The sequence below is a fragment of the Furipterus horrens genome, unplaced genomic scaffold, assembly GCF_987537825.1.
Source record: "Furipterus horrens unplaced genomic scaffold, mFurHor1.1.pri manual_scaffold_9, whole genome shotgun sequence".
NCBI lineage: Eukaryota > Metazoa > Chordata > Mammalia > Chiroptera > Furipteridae > Furipterus > Furipterus horrens.
In genome coordinates, this window is record NW_028327179.1 from 29,340,568 (window position 1) to 29,364,226 (window position 23,659).

General features: G+C 34.9%; 1 protein-coding gene across 1 annotated transcript; it reads left to right on the top strand.

The window, feature by feature from the left end:
- The first annotated feature begins 450 nt into the window (after window positions 1-450).
- Window positions 451-19,739, top strand: SEM1 (SEM1 26S proteasome subunit). Its single transcript, XM_090287833.1, has 3 exons — window positions 451-653; window positions 12,723-12,816; window positions 19,541-19,739. Exons 1-3 carry the CDS (start codon window positions 578-580, stop codon window positions 19,581-19,583), a joined length of 213 nt encoding a protein of 70 aa, XP_090143959.1. The 5' UTR covers window positions 451-577; the 3' UTR covers window positions 19,584-19,739.
- The last annotated feature ends 3,920 nt before the right edge of the window (window positions 19,740-23,659 follow it).

The window sequence follows — 23,659 nt, forward strand, 5'->3', positions numbered from 1 at the left end:
CACGATAAAATATTAGACACACACTGCCTTTAATAGGGTATTCACCACAGTGTAACTACAAGATGATCACTGAATGGAAATATTTGGAGATTAAAGTCAGGTGAGCAAATCTGCATTTGGATTGCCTAGCACGACCTGAGTGACTTTGGTTATTTCTGAATCTGAATTTTCTGTCATGTGGAGATATTTACTATCATGCTTAGGGAATTGGTTAGCAGGCCTTTAATGCATCTTAGTGAACACATCATCCCTCAAGTTTTAATTTTTCTGCACATTATGAGTCTTCTCCAGTCTGGGGAACCTATCCTGATATCCAAATTGTCAATTCAGAGGCTCCGGACAAGACCACAGAAATACAACATAATCAACCTTCCTAACTTAGTGATTGCTAAACCCGCAGGAAGCGCTGGGCGGACCTTCAGTATCCCAGCATTCCTCGCGCCGCTTCGGCTGCTCTTCTATCGCGTCTCTATGGTAGAGCGGCCTCGGAGGCGGCAGAGGTGGAAGCTGCTGTGGTGAGAGCTACTGGTTTCAGTTCTCCCACTGGCCTGTGAGGTTTTGGGAGTGGAGGGTTGCGATGTCAGAGAAAAAGCAGCCGGTGGACTTGGGTCTCCTGGAGGAGGACGACGAGTTCGAGGAGTTCCCTGCGGAAGGTAGGCGTCTGGGCCTCGGCCTCTGGGCCGCGCGGACGGTGACTCAGGCCTCCGGTTGAAGGAGGCGCGGCAGGTAGGGCCGGGCCCAGGGGCGCCTGGGGGGACCTTGGACTCCGCGGCCCGCCCTGGAGGCTCTGCTGGTCCGACCTTCCGTGCTACCGCCTTCGGGTTCGCAGTGTCCCAGTGGGACTCACCTGTGAGGCTGAATGCCTTCTGCTTCCTCACTGAGAGGAGCCACGGGGCCCCTAGGCCCGTACTCCCTGTGTTCGGGGTGGCGGGTCCAGTACTCTTCGGCCAGGTGACGTCGTTTGTGACTGAATAACCTCTTGTTCCTTCCTTTTCTTTTGGTTCAGCAGCCTTCCTTTGCCTCTAAGTCTTCCAGAATTGTTTCTGACTAGGCCAGTGCTGCTTACTCTTAGGGCTTTACAAATGAAACCTGTTAAGGTATTGGTGCTTAAGTTAACACACGTTATTGTTTTGTTCCTCGCTCATTTTTGATTACTTAGCTTTGACATAAGTTTAAGGATTTATAAGACTCTAAAACTTATCTTTTTATTAGCTTTTTGGTTACCAAGAGGAATTAACTCATTTTCACAAATCTATCAAGTAGATATCGGTATTACCACTTGTCAGATGGAGAACCCGAAGCTTGGACAGTTAAGAAACTTTCCGGTGTCACGTAGCTGGCTAGAATCCGTGGACAGCTGGCCCAGTTGACGCCAGAGTTCTTGAACTCTTTAGCTGTTTATCAGGACTGGTTAGACTTGCTTCTGTTTATTTGTTAGGTCGTCGCGGCTACTTAGATTTTTCACAATTATTTGCTTTATTGTTCTACGTAAAATACACGTTTCCCTCATAAGGTGGTCTTTTTGAAGGTAGTAGAAAGAATTGTGGTTAATGGTGTACAAAATTGTTGTGTTAAGCAATTACTTGCATCACTAAAATTGTCCTCAGTTGTCCCCATCATGATTCTATTACATCATAAAACCACACAGCTGGAACATTTGTTCTTTGTATTTATAATACATTATTTTTATTTTATAATGGAAGGAGACATTAGTGTGCATATTACACAAAGTCATTATATTAGCCAAAGCACATTTCTTTTCAATTCTGAGATTCATTATATATTGTGTCAATTGTTTGTTTTCTGTCTTGATAGTCATCTGTCAGACATGTTATCTTTACCTCACTTTGAAATTGATTCATAACCCTCCAGTTTTGAACTATGTAGTAGAAAACTGGCTTATTAAGAGCAGGATCCATTTCTTACTCAAACTTTGTATTTCAAAATAGCATTTATTGTTTATCATATACAAGGTGCAATGTACATGATACATTATTTAAGTTACTATTTACATTACATACTTTATCACCACAATCCTGAGGAAATTGAGGCTCAGATTAAAAAAAAAATTTGTCATTAAATGGTTAGTCCCCAACCCAAGCTTTATTAATAACATTCAGCAAAGTGCCTGGTACGTTGTAGGTGGTCAGGGAATGCTTGTTGAATGAATGAATCTGTATTTAAAGTAAGAAGTTGAGAATTGACTGCTTAAAAAATATCTAGTGATAACTGTACCTTTACCTCTTACCAGCTACCAGCTTTTGCAGAATATGTAGTTTATTCTTGTTCTAAGTTTATGCTGTGAGCAGCAATTTGCTCAAAATGTTCATAGTTACATTGTAAAGCTCATTACAGCTAAAAGGAAAAGCAAAGAATATTTTTGTGTGTGTGTGAAGAGAAAGGCCTTCACAACAAACTGGTTTATTAGCATTAAGTAATACACCATTTATTGCTCATCTTACAGAGTATTTGGTATCTTCAGGTTTGAATGTATAGAACCTACTTCATTTAGGAAGCTTTCAATTTGAATGAGAAGTAACATTTGAAATTACTTTGTTTTGTTCAAGTTTCTGTATGTTTCTTTGGTTTATAATTCAGATAGTTTTTCCTTTCGTGTTTATTTGAATTACTAAGATTTTGCTGGATACAAAATTAGCCTATGAGATTAAACCAATCAATATATACTAATAAAACTGATCTGATAAGTAACAAAACTAAGTATGCACCCATAATATATATATACACATATATACATACATACACATACACATAAAATTTGTGTGTGTTTGTATGTAATTTTTGCATACACACAGAGGGTCTCCTACTTGGCTTCTTATTTATATTTTATATCTTAGATATGTGATTACATTAATATAAAAATCCACTTCATGCTTTTTAACAGTTGTGCACTACTAGTCCCTTGTATGCATGTTAAATAATCTATTTAGTTTTTGTGCTTATCTGTCAGATAAACTTACAGAGAAGAATTTGCCAAATCAAACTGGCAGGTGCATTTTGATTTTTTTAATATAATTTATTACTTTGAAGTAATTGCAGATTTGCAGAGTAATTGAAAGTACAACCAGCCTTTCTTTCCTGAACCATTTTAAAGTTAAGTTGCCAAGCTGATGAACATCACCCTTTAATATTATAATGTGAATGTCCTACAAAGACATAATCACAGTACAAACATCAAAATTGGAAATTAATACACTGATACATTACTATCATCTACTCCAAAATTTCTTTACGGTTTCTCCAGTTGTCTCAATAATGTCTTGATTCAGAATCATGGATTTCTACATTCAGTTGTCATTTCCCTTTAGCCTTCAGTCTAGAGCAGTTCTCAGTTTGTCTTAACTTTTGTGATTTTGACACTTTTGAATATTATAGGCCAGTTATTTTATAGAATGCACCTTTGATTTTTCTCATTGTTTCTACATAATTAGATTCAGGCTCTGCACATTGGCAGGAATATCATAGTCACGACGGTGTGTTCTTATTGCATCCTGTCAGGAAGAACAGTGTTTTCCTGTTCCATTACTGATGATGATCACTTTGATTGCTTTATTAAGGTAGTGTCTGAGAGTTTTCCATTGTTAGATTACTCAATTTCCCTTCATAATTAATAGGTATTTTGTGAAGAGGGATTTTGAAACCATGTCTATATAAGGGGGAACTAAAAAACAAAAAAAGCAGAATTTATAAAAAATTATGTACTTATTCTTACATGTTTAAACTTCAGTCACCTTCAAAGTACTCTCCGTTTGATGCAATACACCTATTGAAATTTTTTTTCCACTGCTCAGACAGTTTTTGAGCTTGTCGATTTTGATACCTGTTAGTGCTTCTATTGTTTTTGTGTCCCCTCTTCCACATCAGCAAAACATTTTCCTTTGAGGACTTTTTTTCATCCGGGGAAACAAAAAACAAAGTCACTTGCTTGGGGTGAGATCTAATGAATATGAAGGGTTTTTTGGTCAAAAATTGCTGAAGACTAAGCATGGATGTGGGCAGGTGTGCTCATAAATCACCCATCATGAAATGGGCAAATGGATTGAAAGAGTCTTCAAAAAAAATTCACTGATGCCAAATGCAGCCTCTCACAACACCACCAACTAGTACCTTGATACAGATGGGTCCCTAGTACACTCAACTAGCAGGGGGAAGCCTGTACTATAAGGGGTCTGTCCTCCAGAAGATGATTCTGGTTTTTCTGGGGTTCCCCCTTGTACAGTATTCCATTCATTATCCAACTTTCAGTTTGTTCATTTGCATATTTTATATCAGTACAGACCCGTGGATTCTCATTCAGTGGGCTATAATTTATTGCTATTATTTACTTAAATCCTCAAATTATCCCATATTTGAACATTGGGAAGCTCTTCAATCTATCTTCTGTGTCCTTTTGACATGTCACTCTCATTCTTTGTGAATATCCTAACATTCTGGCAGAAGATGGTATTCCAAGCTAATCTTGTACTTCCCTGCTCCAGTCCTAGAATCAGGCATTTCTCCAAGGTGCATTCTTTTTAGTGAAGAATGATAGTTAGAAGGCAAGATCTTACTTCAGTTGTGCTAATTACGTTTAGGACCATCTCAGTGAAAAGAAGTAGGAAATAAACAAGTGTGTGTATACATGTATACACTTGTACATATATGTATGTGTTCATATAAAATCATGAGTTCACACAGTGCCAATATCTGTTTATCATAGGGTTTATTCTATTTTTTTTCTTCCCATATTTGTAATATACCTTCCCAACAATGAGAAACCTGGCTTCTATTATCATAAATATAGTCTATTTGGTCATACTCCTCTCTAATCATCCTTTGTTGCCCCTTCCACCCACAGCGGACCACCTTAACCCGCTTGGGCTTCAACATTGTATGTCAGGCCACCCTTTCCCCTCCTCACTCCAGTATTGGATGACTTCTTCACCCTATTCAGGCACTGACACACCAACCGTGCAGTTCCCCTCTTCCAGAGGAATGCCCCTGTGGCTCTGCTTGGGTTCTGACACCTCATCCAGGACCAGGTGCACTTTGAAATTTGACTTTAATTTACTTTAATTAACAGTCTTATCTACAGTTCACCTCTTCCTTCATTAGGTTGCCTATATGCCATGTTAAAAGTTTTAGTCATTGTGAATCTGAAGGATGAAAAATATATTTACATAATTTTGGTTTGATTTCTTTGAGTGAGAGTGACCATTATATTTTTCTTTGAACTATTACCTTTTTTTCCATTTTAAGTTTTAATCCTTACCCAAGGATATGCTTTTATTGATTTGAGAGAAGAAGGGAGAAAGAAATACTGACGTGAGAGAGAAACATCGGTTAGTTGCCTCCTATATGCACCCCAACTGGGTTATGCACCCTGACTCTGGTTGAAACCACAACGATTTGGTGTGCAGGGTGATGCTTCAACCAACTGAGACACTGAGCCAGGATGAACTGTTACCTTCTTTAAAAAAAATTTTTTTTATTTATTTTTAGAGCGAGGGGAAGGGAGGGAGAAAGAGAAGGAGAGAAACATCAATGTGTGGTTGCTTCTTGCGCACCCCCAGCTAGGGACCTGGCCCACAACTCAGGCATGTGCCCTGACTGGGAATCGAACTGGCGACACTTCAGTCTGCAGGCCGGTGCTAAATCCACTGAGCCACACCAGCCAGGGCAAGCTGTTAGCTTCTTAAGTCTCAGTTTCTTTATATGGAATTTGTGCATAATAATTAAAGTCATATAAGGATTATATGATTGTATTAGTCTACTCAGACTGCTGTAATAAAATACCATATACTGAGCGACCAACAGGAATTTATTTTCTCAAGTTTTGGAGCATGAAAAGTCCAAGATGGTGGTATTAGCTGATTCATTTCCTAGTCAGGGCTCTCTCCCTGTCTTGGAGACTGTTGCTTTCTCACTGTGTCGGTACAAGGTGGAGAAGAGAGAGAGCAAGCTTTCCCTATGATGGCACTAGTAATCTCATCATAAGGACTCCACTCGTGACTTCATACAACCCTAATTACCTTCAAAAAGTCCCATCTGCAAGTACCATCACGTTAAGGGTTAGGGCTTCAACATAAGAATTTTGGGGTTTGGAGGACACAGACATTCAGTCCATAACAACGATACATGTAAAGTGTATAGCATAGTTTGGCATAAAAGTGGTATTCAATGATTAGAGCCCTTTTCTCCCTCCTAATCTGTTTAGGGATTTGGATTTTGGATGATATTTGCTATTTAATTTACTTAGAATTTGAACTATTTTTGAAGAATGTTTTGTTTGTAATTTTAGGTATATCCAAAATTAAGCTTGTTGAGTTTGTGGGTCATTTGATAATTATCTGATTTTAAAACTTTAAAAGTTATTAACTTTTTCCCAAAAATACTTCTAAAAATAGTGTGGCTGATTATTCATATAAAATATGAAAGTACAAAGAACACTAGCATACATTGTTTAAGTATGCATTAGATGGATGAGAGCTATAAAAAAATACAATGACGTGGAAAATGCCAAAATCAAGATATTAATGCTTGGCGGGGACAGGGGGGTAGTGAGAGATGTGACTCAGGATATTACACAGTAAAAACTACTTTGTAATACTATTTGATTAGCTATTTCACTGATTCTGTGGAATGAACAAGCAGTAAAGAGTTATGACTTAATGTTACTACTCAGTTGTTAAACATTACTCATTGAAAGATGTGATGGACTGTGAAAATATGTAGGGGAAAATAAAGGTTTCAGAACTATACTTTTCTTCTGAAGTACTAAAGATTCAAATAACTACCCCCCCCCCCCCCCCCCGTTTTGTGTTGTATATGTAATGTTTGGTAGAAGTGGTATTGTTGTCTCTTGTTGTTTTTGTTATGGAACGTGTTTCCCTTACCTCCCTCACCCTTCAAGTTCCCTGGCAGTAATTAGCACATAATAAATGATTTACTCATTGGATATGTGTTTATTGAGTGCTTCCTATGAATCTGTCACTGGATGGTGCAGAGAGAGAATGCTATTAACTGCCATTTTTCAATACTAAGTGCTTTAGATAGTCTCATTTAATCCTTATAGCAGCCTTATGGTTTTATATTTTGGGCTCAGGGAAAGACCAAGGTCTCAGTTGGTTAACTAGAGGCTTCACTGAGCCAAATTTGACTCCTTGGGTAAATATTTGTCTTTGGATTCAGTGGAAATAATGGATCAGTAGTTTTCAAACCAAGTTTGAGCTTTTCAGTATTGGGTTGGCCAAAAAGTTCATTCGGTTTTTTTCATGTAAGAGGCTCTAGAAGCTGCTTAGTAGTTGTGAACGTCATTGGAAACAATTTTGTTAGATTGTATTGTGACAGCTGTCATATCAGCATGCATTTTTTAAAAAGTATCAAAATTGGTGAATTTTTATGTAGCCATTTTAATATTGAAGATGGAAGAAAGTATGCAACATTTTTGGCATATTTTATTATTTCAAGGAAGATAAACATGCAACTGAAATGCAAAGAAAAAAAAGATTTGTGCAGTGTATGGACGTGCTGTGACTGACTGAATGTGTCGAAAGTGGTTGCAAAGTTTCATGCTGGAGATTTCTTGCTGGATGATGATGCCCCACGGTCAGGTAGACTAGATGAAATTGATAACAATCAAATTGAGACATTATTTGAGAACAATCAGTGTTATGTCATGGGAGATACCTGACATACTCAAAATATCCAAGTCATAATGTTATTGGTACAAATGAAAAATGTGTCTTATTTTATGGAAAAAAAACCATACAGACTTTTTAGCCAACCCAGTATTTTGCAGGTACTTATCCTAACATGTGAGGCTCTAAGTTCTTCCCTCTCCACTACCCCCCCCCCCCCCCCCCCCGCCCTCAATTACACCAGAGCAACCTTGCTTTTGACTCTTTATCTGTAGGGCTTCTGGGTGAGAGTTACTTCGTTTCCTTCCAGTTGCTGCTGCTGATGGTGCAGTGGTGGTGGGGAGGATTGGTCAACTAAAAGAGTGCAACAGTGGTTGAAAAGAAGGGGAAATTATTTCCAGTTGTGTACAGTATGAGATAGCAGCATTTGAACAGGGTTTTCCAAAGGTATAAATGTAGAAAAGGGATTTCCAAAGAAAAGGGGCAAAGTAGTAAATGTTTGGGGGTAGAAAATCAATGTGTATAATTTGGCTGTGAAATAGTGCTTACAAATGCAGGTGGTTTGGGGCCTAATCATGGAAGGCTTTAGGCCAAATGACGAGTTTAGACTTTATCCTTAGGTAGGTGGGACGTGGATTTGTTTGTTTGTTTGTTTGATATGTGAGTTTTCCTTTAGATAGGTAGTTTGGGAAAAACTAGTCCAGCAGAATTAATTTGAAAGGATAGAAAGAGACACAGTCAGGGAAGTTAATTAGCGTAGGTGAGGACTAAGGGTCTGAAATAGGTTGTTACTAGGAGAGAAGTGACCAGTGATACAGGAATAACAAGGGAACTTTGGTAACTAGTTTGATAACAGAGTGTTGAGAGTAAGAAGAACTCAGAGCTTGTGATTTTGCACTTGGCATGTCTAATGTATGACAGATGGTGGAGTTCACATTGGAAACCCTTGACTCGTAGAATGGAGGATCAGAATGAGGGAATTGAGATGAGTGTAGGGCACGAGGACTTGGAAAAGATGAGAATAGTAATGGCTTTGGAGAATTTTATAAGAGAGAATTAAAACCATTGATGAACAAAGGGAACCTAAGTCAACATGACTTTGTAGTGGAGCCATTCTGTCAGATATGTATTTTAAAAAATTATTGATGAAGAGAATTGTTTGAATTTCCTTTTTTTAAGATGTAAGAAAAATTATAAATGGTTATGTAAATTATTTTGAGCCTCTGTTTCAGACTGCTGCCAACAAATAACTAAAGCCTCACCAATAGTCTGGTAGCAACATAATTTATAACTTGCTTTAGGTTGGTCCTCTGAAGTTCCTTATTGACATTTTTGGTCCCTCTTGGAGAAAATTTAGTAGTACAGTGGTGCTATGTTAGGTACTGATTTCTTAGCTCCTGAATATAGACATTAGAGCTCTAGGAGAAATATTTTTGTATCATGATAGCCTACAGAAATGAAATTTTATTTAAAACGTTTTAACCTATTTTATCCAGCTTATGCAAAAACACATGTAAATTGATCTCAGAATGACTAGATTTATGTAGCTTCATTATCATATTCATGAACATAATGATGCTATTTGCTATTGTTTCTGTTCTCTTTTACACTCACCTGTGATGATGAGTGTACAGTTTAGAACTTTTTTGAACTTTCATCTGTCTCCTTTGTATTTTTCTTTATATAATGTTCTCCATATGCAGGGACATTTTTATTTGAAGAAACTTTGTTGGAGATTAGTTTGTTTATATCTAGAGGAGCTTCACTATGAAGGAGTGAATGAGAATTTGATTCTCCTGAAAATCAGTATAGACTAGAACATTTGCAGCCCTATTTGGTATATTGAATTTCCTCTTTACTTTTTCCCAAAGTGGCATCCTTAACACTTCTAAGAAATTTTGGAGTTTATGTTGGAGGGTGGGGAAAGTAAGTAATTTTAAAAACATTGAGAGAAAATTATTTTGACATTTAAATGTCAAGGTGATGCTTAGATAAAATACTTGGGATCTTAGATAGTTCACATTTTTTAAATTTAAAACTAGTCACAGGTATAATTTTCACTGACAAATGTGAACAAAGCCATATTTGGGGGCAAAGTCCTAAATAATTTAGAATTGATAGAAAGTTATGTTTCAGGCATCTGTTATTGGTTATTTCTCATTCTGACTTCTTAAGATATGGTAACTTTTTTTTTAACACCACACATCTGGAGGCCTGCACACTGAAGTCAACACAGATGTCATTAGTTAAACGATTAATCACAATATTCCCAATACATTTAGTGTTGAAGATAAAATGTATACTTTATAAAGTCATCCACATATTCAGGAAAGGCATTAGATATGAATCAGGTATACTTGTTTGATTTTATTATTTTGCCCTTTAAAAAATGCAATTCTGCATTTAAAGCTTTAAAACTGAATGATTAAATGAAATTGCATGGTTATCAGTATATGTTATAATTGAAAATTAAAGCACAATTTAGTCAGATATATTTCAGGAGAAACCAGCCAAACCCTAGAGATTACAACAGTCACAGCTTATTTATGTTACATATTCACTTAGTATAGTTTACATATATTATAATTTACATATATCCTAACATGTTCAGTATGGAGAATTTGTAAGTGTTGGGGATAATTATTGGGGCTGTTATACTCTGTCATTTAAACTTTTTACATAATATAGTTTAATACATTCCTAAATAATAAAGACAATCTCTAAAGTTTCTACCTAAAATAGATTATAATTCTGGTTTGTCACTGTGAACAATTAAGTTTCTTAATGATACTCTTATTAAATAATTTAAAATACTTAAGTTGTAATTCAAATGGTTAATTATTCTCTTGGATATTTTATATATGGTGATTGGAAGGATAGCATGGCATAGGGGCTTCGGATAAGACATTAAGGTTAAAAAGTATATTCAAATTACTTTGATTAATGAAGAATTTAACCAGCTTTTCCATTTTTGTATCTTTGTATGCTCAAAAGTGTCATAATTATAAAGTACTTTATAGTAATACCAAAGACATATAGAGCTGTTGAGTCTTTTTTTAATATGTTCTTCCTAAAATTTTGCTCACAATAGTGTTTTTATCCCCTTTCATGGGGTTTAAATATTCTTAGCCATGAAGCTAATGGCTAAGACATAAGAGAATATGTAATTCATAATTACTGGTTTTGGAGAGGAGGGGGATCAAACATTTACAAGGTCTGATTTAGAGTTGCTTGTTTCACAGCTTTTGTTGTGTATGTGCTAGGTACTATTTGAGTTAAAGAATACAAAGATAGAATACAGTTGTTACTCTTGAACTCAGACACTAGTAATGGACGTAGACATAAGCTGATAATATGTTTGTGCAATATGTAAGTGCTGTGATAAAGATGTACACAAAAGAGGGTACTTAATCTCTGAAGGTAAGGAGGAGGAGAAGGGACTGTGAGAGCCTTCCAGAGGTAATTTCCAAACTGGTTTCTTAAAAATTATTTTTCCCACATTTTATTTGGAAACTTCCAACCCTGTAGAAAAATTTAAAACAGAGAACAGGTTGGATGGGGAGTGGGTGAAGGGATCAGGAGGTACAAACTTCAGTTATAAAATAAATGTCACGAGAATATGATATACAGCATGGTGACTGCAGTTAATAATGCTGTATTGCATATTTGAAAGTTGCTGAGATATTAAGTCTTCAGCACAAGAAAAAAAATGTAACTATAATGCTGATGTTAACTAGACTTATAGTGATCATTTTGCAGTATACACAAAGATCAGATCATTGTGTTGTACACCTAAAACTAATATGTTATATATTAGTTATACCTCAGTTTTAAAAAGAGGGCAACAAACACCTAAGTTTCATCAGTTGTTAATATTGTGTCATGTTTATTTTTATCATGTATGTTATATACAATATACAGTATTCCCTCACTTATCGTGGGTATTACGTTCTAGACCTCCCCACGATAGGTGAAAATCCGCGAAGTAGGAACCTTACATTTATTTTCGTATTTATATATATTTTAAGTCTTTATAAACCCTTCCCACACACTTATAAACCGTTCCCAGTCTCTTAACCTTTTCCACACTTCTATAAACACTACTTATGTTCTTAAACATGTTCTACACTCTTAAACCTTTGTAACTTTAACAAGATACGTATACAGTACTGCAAAATCCCGCGATATAGCGAAAAATCCGCAATAAAAAATACAATATTTTAAAAAATCCCGCGATACAGTGAGGCTGCGATAAATGGACTGCGATATAGAGAGGGACTATGGTATACCAAATATATAGAGAATATCATTTTACTGTAAGTAGACTGTCAACATAACACTTGGCACAAGTATTTCAGTGTGCATGCCTTAAAGTATAAAGACATTCTCAAACAATTTTACAATCAGGGTGAAGAAAATATTTGATCTATTTAAAAATTTTTTTAAAAATATTGATTCTAGACTGAGGGGAAGGGAGGGAGAAAGAAAGGGAGAGACACATTGATGTGAGGGAGGAAGATCGATCAGTTACCTCTTGTACACACCAGGACTGGAGACTGAACCTGCAACCCAAGCATGTGCCCTGACCAGGAATTGAACTCACAACCTTTCGGTTTGGAGGATGATGCCCTCCCCTACCATGACGGGTCTACTTTTTATTATCTGTTCATGAGTTACCTTTTTTTATGTGCAGCAGTTTTGAATTTCAGGCTGGTATATTCCTGCTACTCAACTTGCCTTAGTGTTATTAGTGCTGTGTTTTGAAAGATTGTGAAGTAGACCTTATAAAAATTAGTCTAAAGAAAAATCAAGAAAGTAAATACTCTTCAGAAATTAATAAAAAAATGTATGACAAATAGAATTCTTTATATTAATTTCTGTTTTAGATTATCTGCAAATTCAAGAATTGAAAACATACATTGACAGCATAAATTGAGATTTGAAGAGGATGATTACCATTTCTTATATATTTGGTATTAGATGTTTTGAATTGTTAGAGTTTTCAGTGGCAGACTTTCTGAAGTTTTTGTGTTTATGGAAATAATACATGAGAACTATTTAGATGGCATCTGTTTCTGTTTTCAGACTGGACTGGTTTAGATGAAGATGAAGATGCACATGTCTGGGAGGATAATTGGGATGATGACAATGTAGAGGATGACTTCTCCAATCAGTTACGGTAAGCTTTAAGCCAGATTTTTATATAACTTAGTATTAATTGTAAACACAGAATATGTCATCTACATATGATAATTGAGCTCTTAAAAGATAATTGATCTTTGAAATAACATTTTTGGATATGAAAACTAAGACATATTGCCTTCATCTCCTGTATTTCTAAACATGAATACTTCATGTAATTGCCTAAAACTTTTGTTCTTTCTAGGCTCTTTACAGAAGTAGTTAAATAGAAGCATATTTGCATTTTTTATCCTGTGGGTTTAATTCTGTTGAAGTTAATTTTCTGCCAATATTGAGTAACTCAGCAAAAATTAGAATTGTAAGTGCTAGGACCCTGTAGATTGGTTTTCTCAACCTGGAATGGAGATTGGGGTGATAGGAGTATACTTTTTCACATTCATGTACACATCTACCTGATGTGATTGATTGACCCAAAGTAAAATTCATATAATATAAAATTAACCATTTTAAAGTGCAGTTAGTTTAGGGGGAAATTGTATATTAACAGTGTCATGTAACCATCATCTCTATTTAATTCCAAAACATTTTCAGCACCCCAAAAGGAAATATTATACCTAGTAAGCAGTCTGTATTCTTCTTTTTTTGCCAACCCCCGACAACCACTAATCTGCTTTCTGTCTGTGGATTTGTCCATTCTAGATATTTCATATGAATGAATCATACAATAAGTGATCTCTGTGTCTAGCTTCTTTCACTTAGCATAATATTTTCAAGTTTCATCCAGGTTGTAGCATATATCAGTACTTCATTCCTTTTTATGGGTGAATAATCTTTTGTATGGGTATGCCACAATCTGTTTATCATTTATCAGTTGAGGAACATTTGGGTTGTTTCCATCTTATGACTACAGTATTTTTAAATTAATCAAATTTTTTTTTTAAGGAGAAGGAAAGGGAGAGAGAAAGAGAGGGAGAGAAACATTGATGTGAGGGAGAAACATCAGTGGAGGGAGAAACACCAGTTGGTTGCCTCTCGTACATGCCCCGGTAGCGGATGGGACTGCTGTCTAGGCATGTACCCTAACTGGGAATGGAACCAGTGACCTTTTGCTTTGTTGGACAGCACCCAACCAACTGAGCCACCCAGTCAGGGTCCAGCTCATGACTGTTGTGAACAGTGCTGCTATGAACATTCATGTACAAGTTTTTGTTTGAAAACCTGTTTTCAATTTTTGGAGATATAATCCTAGAGGTAGGACTGCTGGGTTATGTCATAATGTATTTTACTTTTTTGAGGAGCTGCCAAACTGTTTTCCATAGTAGCTGTACAATTTTACATTACTATCAGCAGTGAGTGATGTTTCTAATCTCTTCATATTCTCACCAAAACTTGACTTTATTTTTATTATAATAATCCTCATCGGTATAAATTGGTATGTCATTATGGTTTCGATTTTACATTTACCTAATGACGATCTTGCATTTGTTGGTCATTTGTGTATCTTGGAGCAATATCTCTTCAAGTCCTTTGCCCATTTTTAAGTTGCATTGCTTGTCTTTTTGTTGTTGAGTTGTACATGTTCTTTATGCATTCTGGGTACTGGGTCCTTATCGGATAAATATTTAGAAATATTTACTCCTGTTCTCTTAGGCTGTGTTTCCACTTTCTTCATAGTGTTCTTCACACAAAAGTTGTTAATTCTGGTGAAGTCCAGTTTATCTACTTTTAAAGAATTCATTGACAAATTCAAGGTTATGAAAATTCATCTCTGTTCTGTTTTAAAACTTTAGCTCTTGCTTTTAGATTTTCTATCCATTTTCATTGGTTTTTGTATATGTTGTGAAAGTAAGGGTCCAGCTTTATTCTTTTGCATGTGAATATCCAATTGTACTAGCACCATTTGTTGTAGAGACAATCTTTCCTTGATTTTATTTTTATTCAACCCATATATATCTGTCTTCACAAAGGTATCTAAGTAGATTGTCACATACTTTGCTCAAATCAAGATATGGAAGTTCTATTGTAGTCCTCTACTTCTCTAGTCTAGTACATTTCTTCAAAAAGGAAGTGAGATGATTCATAACAAAATTTTACAATTTTTTAACCCTTGAGTGCCAACATTGCTGTGAGCAATACTGACAGATTTTCCCGAAAGTGCTAGCATCACTCCCAGCGTTAATATAAATAACAATGGAATAATTCATATTTTATGTTTTGTTCTCTTATTTTTGTACTTCAGGTTATATATTGATATAACTTTTTCTCATGTTGATTCAAATTTCGAATTTTTATGCTTGTTCAAATACTGACATTAATTCTGTTATAATTTTTACTTAATTTTAAATGGTCCTTTTAATTTCACTTATCTTTGCAATATTCGTCGAAACTCTAGGCAGTGTGCATGATAAGGAAGCTTTTGCTAATGGACATTTTCATTGCTTCATGGTCTAGTATTAGCATTTTGTTTATAAACTTTTTCACTGTTGGTATCTATTGATATATGTCTCTAGTGTGAATGCCGTTGTGTTCATGTTTTTTTGTACGTTATGAAGTTTTGTGGTTTTCTTTCAAAGATTTATGCAATATTTAGCATACTTCTTGATTGTTATCCATGTTGCTATGTGTTTTTTCAAATTATAATCATAGGTTTTACATTATGCCATATATTATACTTCAAAAGCCATATTGAAGGAAAGAATTTATTTTTTCTAAAATAATTGTTAAAATAATTTTAATGCAATAATTTTTTTGCTAAATTGCGTCAGAGAACACTGCTTACAAAAGAAGAGTGTATTTACTATATGTCATGAAATTTTTAGCAAATTGTTATGAATAATAATTTTTTATAGACATTTTTCATAAACTCTGCATTTCTCAGCAAAATAGCCTGGCATTTCTCACACAAATTTTAGCAATTACACATGGCACTCAAAGGGTTAAAAGTCATATTACGGCTTCTGTTCTACACTGTATTTTTTAAATAGGCTCAAAACCCTATATTCTAAAGATTTTAGTATTTTGGAAACTAATTACAATCTTAGTGTTATTCTGGAAACTAATAATGATTTTACCCATCTCCTTTCTCCCCTTAGAAATACACAATTTAATTTTCACTGTTATTCTGGTGCTTTTACAATTTCATGATTTCTCAATTTCAGACTCTTACTTTTGATTCTTATCTTTTCATTCTTTCAGTACCCTGCGATGTAATTATTCAGAGCCTTGAGACTTTAAACTACTGTAATGCATTATGGAGTTATTTCACCTTAGTTTTCAATTTTGTGTTAATGATGTTGTTTTTTGTTTGCAGTTTTATGGACAAGATAGGAACACTAGCTGTTGGACAGTAATCCTCCTTTTTTTCTAAAATCTGTGAATACTACACCATCTATTCTAAGCATTGGATCTATCTCTTCTTATTCTTTTGTACTCTCATACATAACTCTCAAAAAGCCTTTTTTGTTCTTTTTTACAGATCTCAGTCCTTCTACGATTAAATTCTTTGTATACAAGTTCTTGCCAATTTCTTCATGCATTTATTTTTGGTTTAATCCTTTTAAAACTGAGCCACATCAGAGAACATCCTGCTACCTATTTTTTATATGCATCCCCCTTTCTTCCTCATTGGAATCATATTATACTATTACAATATTTATTATTAGTCCTTCCACCTCTGTTAGTCATGGTTCTGTGTTCTTAACTGTATATCAGTGTTTTCTGTTATCTTGAAATTTTTTAGGTTAATGCTAAGTGAGTTTTCTTCCTTTGCTATTCAAATAAGTCAAATTTTCCAAAGTGTCTTTTGTCTTTCATTAGTAAGAAAATAGCACTTTCCTCTTAAAAATTAAATCAAGAAATTATTGAATACTTTGAATTTCTTGGGGACTTTTAGTAAAGGTATTGACAATTGGATTTCTTGTCACTACTATGTCTTGCCTGTTTACTGGTTTGGAAATACAGTATTATCTGCATGTTTTTTGTGGCTTATTGTTTTTATTATACACCTCCACAGTGCTCTTATGTTCTCTGTTGTGTTTTGCCTTCAGGTTTGTGGATTTCCTTAAGTGTATAAATCTTTGTATCTCCATTAGTGAATAAGATATTTTTTTATATTCCTGTTTGAGTTGTAAGTATTTTTTCTTCACAAGGTTGTTGATATATCACCAGTGCTGTCAAAGAGAATTTACTGTAGTGGTGGAAGTGTTCTGTAAGCTGCACTGACTCATACAGAACCCACTAGTCACATGTGGCTGTTGAGCACAGGAAATGTGGCTAGCAAGTTAATGAACTACATTTAATGAACTAATTTTACTAACTAGCCACGTGTACGCACTATATTGGACAGCATAGCTTCAGGTAATGTTTATATTCCTACTTTAAAAAACTTGTCTTGATTAACAACTCTCCAGCAAAGATGTTCTCCCTAGCTTTTGTAAAATGCATCGAGGCCTTTAATATGGTGTTATGAACCATGGAGAAAAAAAAGTTTTACTATTATCTAATATTGCTGGGTCCTAATTCCATTTAACTTTGGAGAGACAGTTCATATTATAGAGTCAGTCACATTCCTTGAGTTCCAACTCCAGACCTGCCTCTTATTTAGCTACATGTTTTCAGCAAGGACCTCGCTTCCCACGTCCCATGTTTTTCTTTCTTTTTCAGTGTAATTACATTTAAAAAGTAGAAAAAGAAAGCTACCTGTGTCTCAGAGTAACCAGAGTCCTTCTGCTTTTGCTGTTTCTGATACATGTTCCTCTGTATATCTGTAGAGATAAGGTAGGATTATGAGATTTTCCTGACCCTGCATCACATCTTATATAAAAACTCCAAGCCACTGTAGTTCCTGATTCACTGTGTCAAATATAGCCACTGAGATATAAAGGAGTAGTTTTTTGGATAGTAAGATGTTCCCAAATTTACTAGTGGCTATCAGTCTTGTTGTAAAAGAAATTTTGCTGTTTATGTTTCAAATGGTGTATGTTTTACTATGCATGTCCCATTTCTTCTCTTTGCTGGATTTTTTCATTCAATGGGTTCATGATATTAGTATTTTTGTATTGTTTTGTGTTTTGTATTTAGTGGTCTCGATTTATTTTCCTTTTGATTTCTTACGTATCCTAAATGTAATTGGTCATTACCTCCTGTAAGGAAGTCAGTCAGACAGTTACAAAGCTGGATGGAATTTGTGTACTTGTTTACCTAAATCTTAGATTGTTTTTCTTTTCTTATTTTTCATTGGTGTTAAAATAGGAAAGTGAATAATGTGGATTAATTTTGTTGAAGCAGCAGAAAACTATTGTTTAAGAAAGTTTTAAATTTATTTCCATTTTAAGTAGGAAACATGTGAAAGATAAATACTATTAATTTTCAATTTCCATGTTAGGGGTGAGTGGCAAAAGGAGCATTTTTTAGCAAAGCAAGGGGTAGAAGGGAAACTTGTAATCTTTTGACTCCTAATCTAGCTTTTTAGCACCAGCCCATTCTGCCCTCTACACCTGAGCAGAAGCAAGATGATTCTTATGAATGTCTTGGTCTTAATGTTATTCAAGGACTTTAGGTCAGTATTTATATTAACAATAACTAAAAATTTTAGGGAATTGAAGGACTTTGAGGAAATAAATAATAAATATTATATCTAATTCCTACCATGTGTTTTTAACATTGTATTTAAATTAGATAGTATGATAGTGTCTAAGTTAAATTATACTTAAGAACAAATGTCTTTGCCTTATTGGACATAATGATGTAGGGCACATTAATCAAACTATACATATGTATAATGTTTTATCATAGATTAGCCCTCAATTTTGTGGTAAACTATTATAAAATCTGAATTGTGCAGTTAAGTTGCTGATGATATTTGGAGCAGTGGTTTGAATAGCTGAATATCATTACAGAGCTAACTTTTTTGTGTGAATGTTTTATACAAGGCAGATCAACAATTACAGTTGACATTTTCAAAGTATAACTGAAACTTCAGGTTGAATAAATTTAAAATTATAAAATATCTTTTTAAAGTGTGTGTATTTATTTCAATGTGGATTTTTGAGATTTTTATCCATATTTAAAATTAGAAAAGTAATGTCTCATTTAATATTTTATAACTTAATTATATTTACTTTGCCTAAATATAGTTAATGCAGGATAATTCTTATACAACCTTAAATTTGATTTATTGATTTTAGGGAGAGAGGAAGAAACATTGGTTTGTTCTGCTTATTTATACATTCATCGGTTGATTCTTGTATGTGTCCTGACAAGTGATCCAACCTGCAACCTTGGCATATAGGGATGATACTCTATCCAACTGAGCTACCCGGCCAGGGCCTGTTTATTCTTTGTGTGTAAATAACGGTAATACCTATTGTGATGATTATGAAATTCCTGAAAGTTTGTTACCACTGCCTTATGTTCTTAACCATATGGCTCATGATTCTTAAAATGTGTTTAAATTTTTATTACCATTAATAGAACATTTGTATGGTACTTGGAAGGTATTTGGAAGATACCAGTGAATTTCTTACATGTCTTCTCTAAATAGAAAATTAAGGAATATAAACTATGTTTACTAATGGAAAATTAAAATTTATTAGCATTATGTTGATTCCCACCCAGTTTTTTTTTTTATATAGGTTTCTTTGTAGGGATTAACGTAAAGCTAGTTGGTAGTATTTAAATTGGTGCCTAGATTTAGCTCATTGTTTCTTTATTTTATTATAAATAATGTCTAGTAATGTTGTATTTTTTGTGTTTTATTGTAGAGCTGAACTAGAGAAACATGGTTATAAGATGGAGACCTCATAGCATCCAGAAGAAGTATTGAAGCAACCTAAACTTGAACTGTTTACTAAATTCTAGGACAGAGAATCCAGGATGGGACACTTTAAAAAATGCTTATTTCATTACCTGCTTGGTTTTACTTTTGCTTTTGTAACAGAAAAAATAAATGTTTTGATCTAATTTTGGTTTGGTTCAGAAATCTTGATTTTTGCTTCTGATAATTAATTTTCTCATACTACTTATGATTTTCCAGGACTTATTTATAGTGACAGTACAATTTCCTGTTATGAATTCTTTTTTAATGTTAACTGAAGCTCAGAGAGATTAAATGATTTGAGGCTAGAATTCATATGATCCCCAATTGGGTACTTTTCTTAAACCTTATCAATTAAATATTGGTCTTATGTATAAGGTTCTTCTTTTAAGTAACATTTCAACTTAATCTCATCTGTATTTTGAAAGCTAGATGACCCTTCAAAACCTGTTTTTAAATATCATTTTAAAATATTAAAAATCAAAAACAGGTTTTGAAGGGTAATATAATGATCATTTTAAATTGATAATTAGTTACTGAGTCATTATATTAATAATAATAGTTGACAGAGTATTATTATTTAAAATCCAGAGTGACTTGGTTGCAGTTCTATGAAAGGTGTCCTCTATGAAAACTGGGGAAGTGGGCTCAGGATAACTTGTTAGTGCATATTCTCAGGCCTACGTACCATTCATGTAGTACTGTTGCCACATCTACTTTTCTGAATGGGAGATTTAATTTGGTTGGCAAATGGTTCTTTCTGGTAAGACTTAGAATGGGGCTGTTGTACAGTTCTTATTACGAGTAGTTTTAAACTTGAATGTGTTACTCATTTAGAAATAGAATCACTGGTACTGTTGAGTAATTTAAAATGTAAAATTTATTTAATGTGATGTAGTATTGACACCATAATTGGAGTTGGGTACCTGAAATATAATTTTTTATGCCTCTTAATTGATTTTGAACATAAATAAGTTTTCTCCTCCTAAGATAAGCATAAATCTGCCTTGTCTACCTGACAGAACTACCGATGAGCAGGTGGAATAATAAGGAAGAAAGAACTTTCAGAAAGTGTAAAAGGATCTTATATTTTTCTCAGCATATAGTAAAGCACAGTCAGACTTGCTAATGTAGCATGTGAAGAAATATTTTGATGGGTATTTCTCAATATTCTGGTCAGTGGATGTAAGGTCACCTTTAGATCCTATGTCATGGGTTAACCTTGACTGTGTCAGATAAGTACCCAGAGGATGGTCATGTCATGTGACTTAAATTGGTGAGGTACAATTTTAAAACCTCATAGGAATTGGGCAAGGGCTTCAATGGGTTATCTCTACTTAAAGCCAGTGTTTTGTCCTTAAAGAGATTTCAAAATTTAGTTTAGATGGTTTTCTTTGTTAAGAATTGAGTACCGAAAATTGGTATTTGGTATTAGGATAATGAAGCACATCAGTGGTAGAAAGTAAGATTAGTCAGGCAGCTGCCTTTATGGAATTATACAGTTAATGGATTTCTTTAACTTTTGATCTTCACAGTGACCCTGTGAAGCAGACAGGAAGGACATGTCTTATAAATATTTCATCAAAGAGAAAATTGAGTCTCAGAGACAATAAGTTAGTAAAAGGGTCCAAGGTTGCATATCTAACAGGTGTCAGATACAGATTTGAATCCAGGTTTTTTTCCCTTGTAATTTTCCATAATCAGTTCCATTTGAAATAGTTTAGAATTCAAACTGTAGATGTAATAATGGTCAGCGTTTTTTATCAGGTCTTGGACTGGAATTGTTGCCATTGGATGCCATGTCCTTTCATCCTATTCCCACTAAATGTTTAATTTAGATGACTGATAATGAGCCAACTCTCTTGCGGAAGATTGTATGGTGTATTAATAATGCCTTTTTATGGCTTGTCATGATTATCCTGTATTTTTCAAAGATACTCATATCCTTCCTGTCCCACACTTACCAAGTTGGAAGAGCGAACATCATCTACCCTTTTGGCAGAGAGCTAACGATTTGTACTGCTCTTAGTCTACCCACATGCGATGCTGGAGAGCTGCACTCAAGTTTTCTAGCTACCTTAATGGCTCCTGTTGTACTCCACCTCTAAATCTTGGCATGAGTCTAGACCCTGCTTTGGGTCTTGTTCTTGCTCTATCCATAATTCTCTTCATCTGGTCTCAGATGCTTTACTTATAAAATCCTATGTATTATATATATATTACATGCATTATTTCATTTTCTCTTCTCCGTCTCCCTGAAACCTCATACTTGTGTACCTAACAACTCCATCACCTCTCCAGTGTCTAATGGCTGTATTAAAGTTAACGATGAAAACAGAAACCTTGATTATTCTCAAACCTGATCTTTCTCCCAGCCTTCCCCATCTCAGCAAATGCCTCCACCTTCGTAAAAGCTAACACTGTAAGAACTGTTCTTCAATCCTCTCTTCTCCCAGTATTCATTCCATTGGCAAGCCCTGTCAACTCCACCTCCAAACCATGTGGCTGATATTACTGCTTGTCTAACAGCATTAATTCCCTTCTTCCTGTTTTCAAACAAGTAGTCATTTTCACTCTCCTCAGATATCCATTCTTTCACGTAGGTCATGTGACTCAAGGCAAGCCAACTCCATTCCCAGGTCAGTGTGTACTCTGCTTAATCTTTAACCAATCATAACTCCATCTCCCATACAAGTGAATGGATAAGAAATGGGTGACTTAAAATGAAGGTCAGTGAAACAATGGGTTAGAGACATCTGGCAAATAGCCACATAAAGCAAGCCTCTGGATATGAGTGATCTAAATTGCTATTGGCAATCATCTAATAACTTTCATTTTGAGGGGTAAGATAATTAGAAAGTTTGGAAGAACATGATTCTTTGATAACATCACTGAGCCTGCTCTTACCACTCGGCTTTCTATAATATAAGTTTATAAATTTCCTTATTTAAGACACCTGAGGCTGGATATTTGGTTACTTGCACCCAGAAACATCTTACTTAAAATATCCAGAATCTGTCTACTGCCACTGACTGTTGTCTTATTCTAATCCACCGCCATCATTCACTAGGATTTTCTGCAGTGATTACCTAACTGGTCACCTCCCCATGTCTGCTTTTTCTGCCCTACAATTTATTCTGGAAAAAGCGGAGGAATCTTGTTAAAATTTAGATCAAGTAACCCCTTAACTCACAGCAGGGGCTTCTTAAAGCAGGATAAAATCTAAATTGCTTATGAAGCCAAATATGATCTTGGTTTCTGCCTATCTCAGCTTACATCTCTTGATTTTCAACAATGTCCTATTTTGTCACCTCTGGAGAGTAAATCAAAGATAAATCACCTAATCAGAAAGTGATTACACTCAGTTGCTTGAATATGCCAGGGGCTTCTGCATGAGTAATTCCTTGGAATGCTTATCCTCCTCATCCTCACCAGTTCGGCCTTCCCTGATCACTCAATCTAAGGTGTCCACTCAGTCACTCCACAACATGTTCTAAAAAATGCTCTGCAATGATACTGGATTTTTAAAAATTAATGTTGCATTGCAAATGATCACCTCCCTGTATATCTAAAACTAATTGTGACCAGTGGCCAGAATACTGATTTGGTTTTGTTCTCTATGTAGTTGCCTTGGGAATGGATGGACTGTCAAAAGATTAAGGATAAAATTAATTTTATAGGAGCTATAGTTTGGACTTGACAAATAGAATCATTATTTTGTTATTCTGGTTTTCCTTTTGTTCCATAGCAGTCATGGAATTTAATAATTTTATATTCCTACTCTCTCTGTTACCCTTTGGCTTCAGTTTGTTATCCAGGAAGTATTAGAACAATATCAGTGATGGCAACAAGATAGGATGACAGAGTAAGGAGACTGTTAGAGATAGTCTTCCAGTTTTTACCAATGAAGGTAAAATTGAGAGTTACAGGAAAGGCCATTAGTTAACATTCCAGTAGTGCACAGAACTGTTTAAAACCCCAGATTGTTATCTCACCCAGGCCAGTATGCTTTTATTTACAATGTAATATTGTATAATTTTCTTCTTGGTTATTGTTTTGGTTGGTT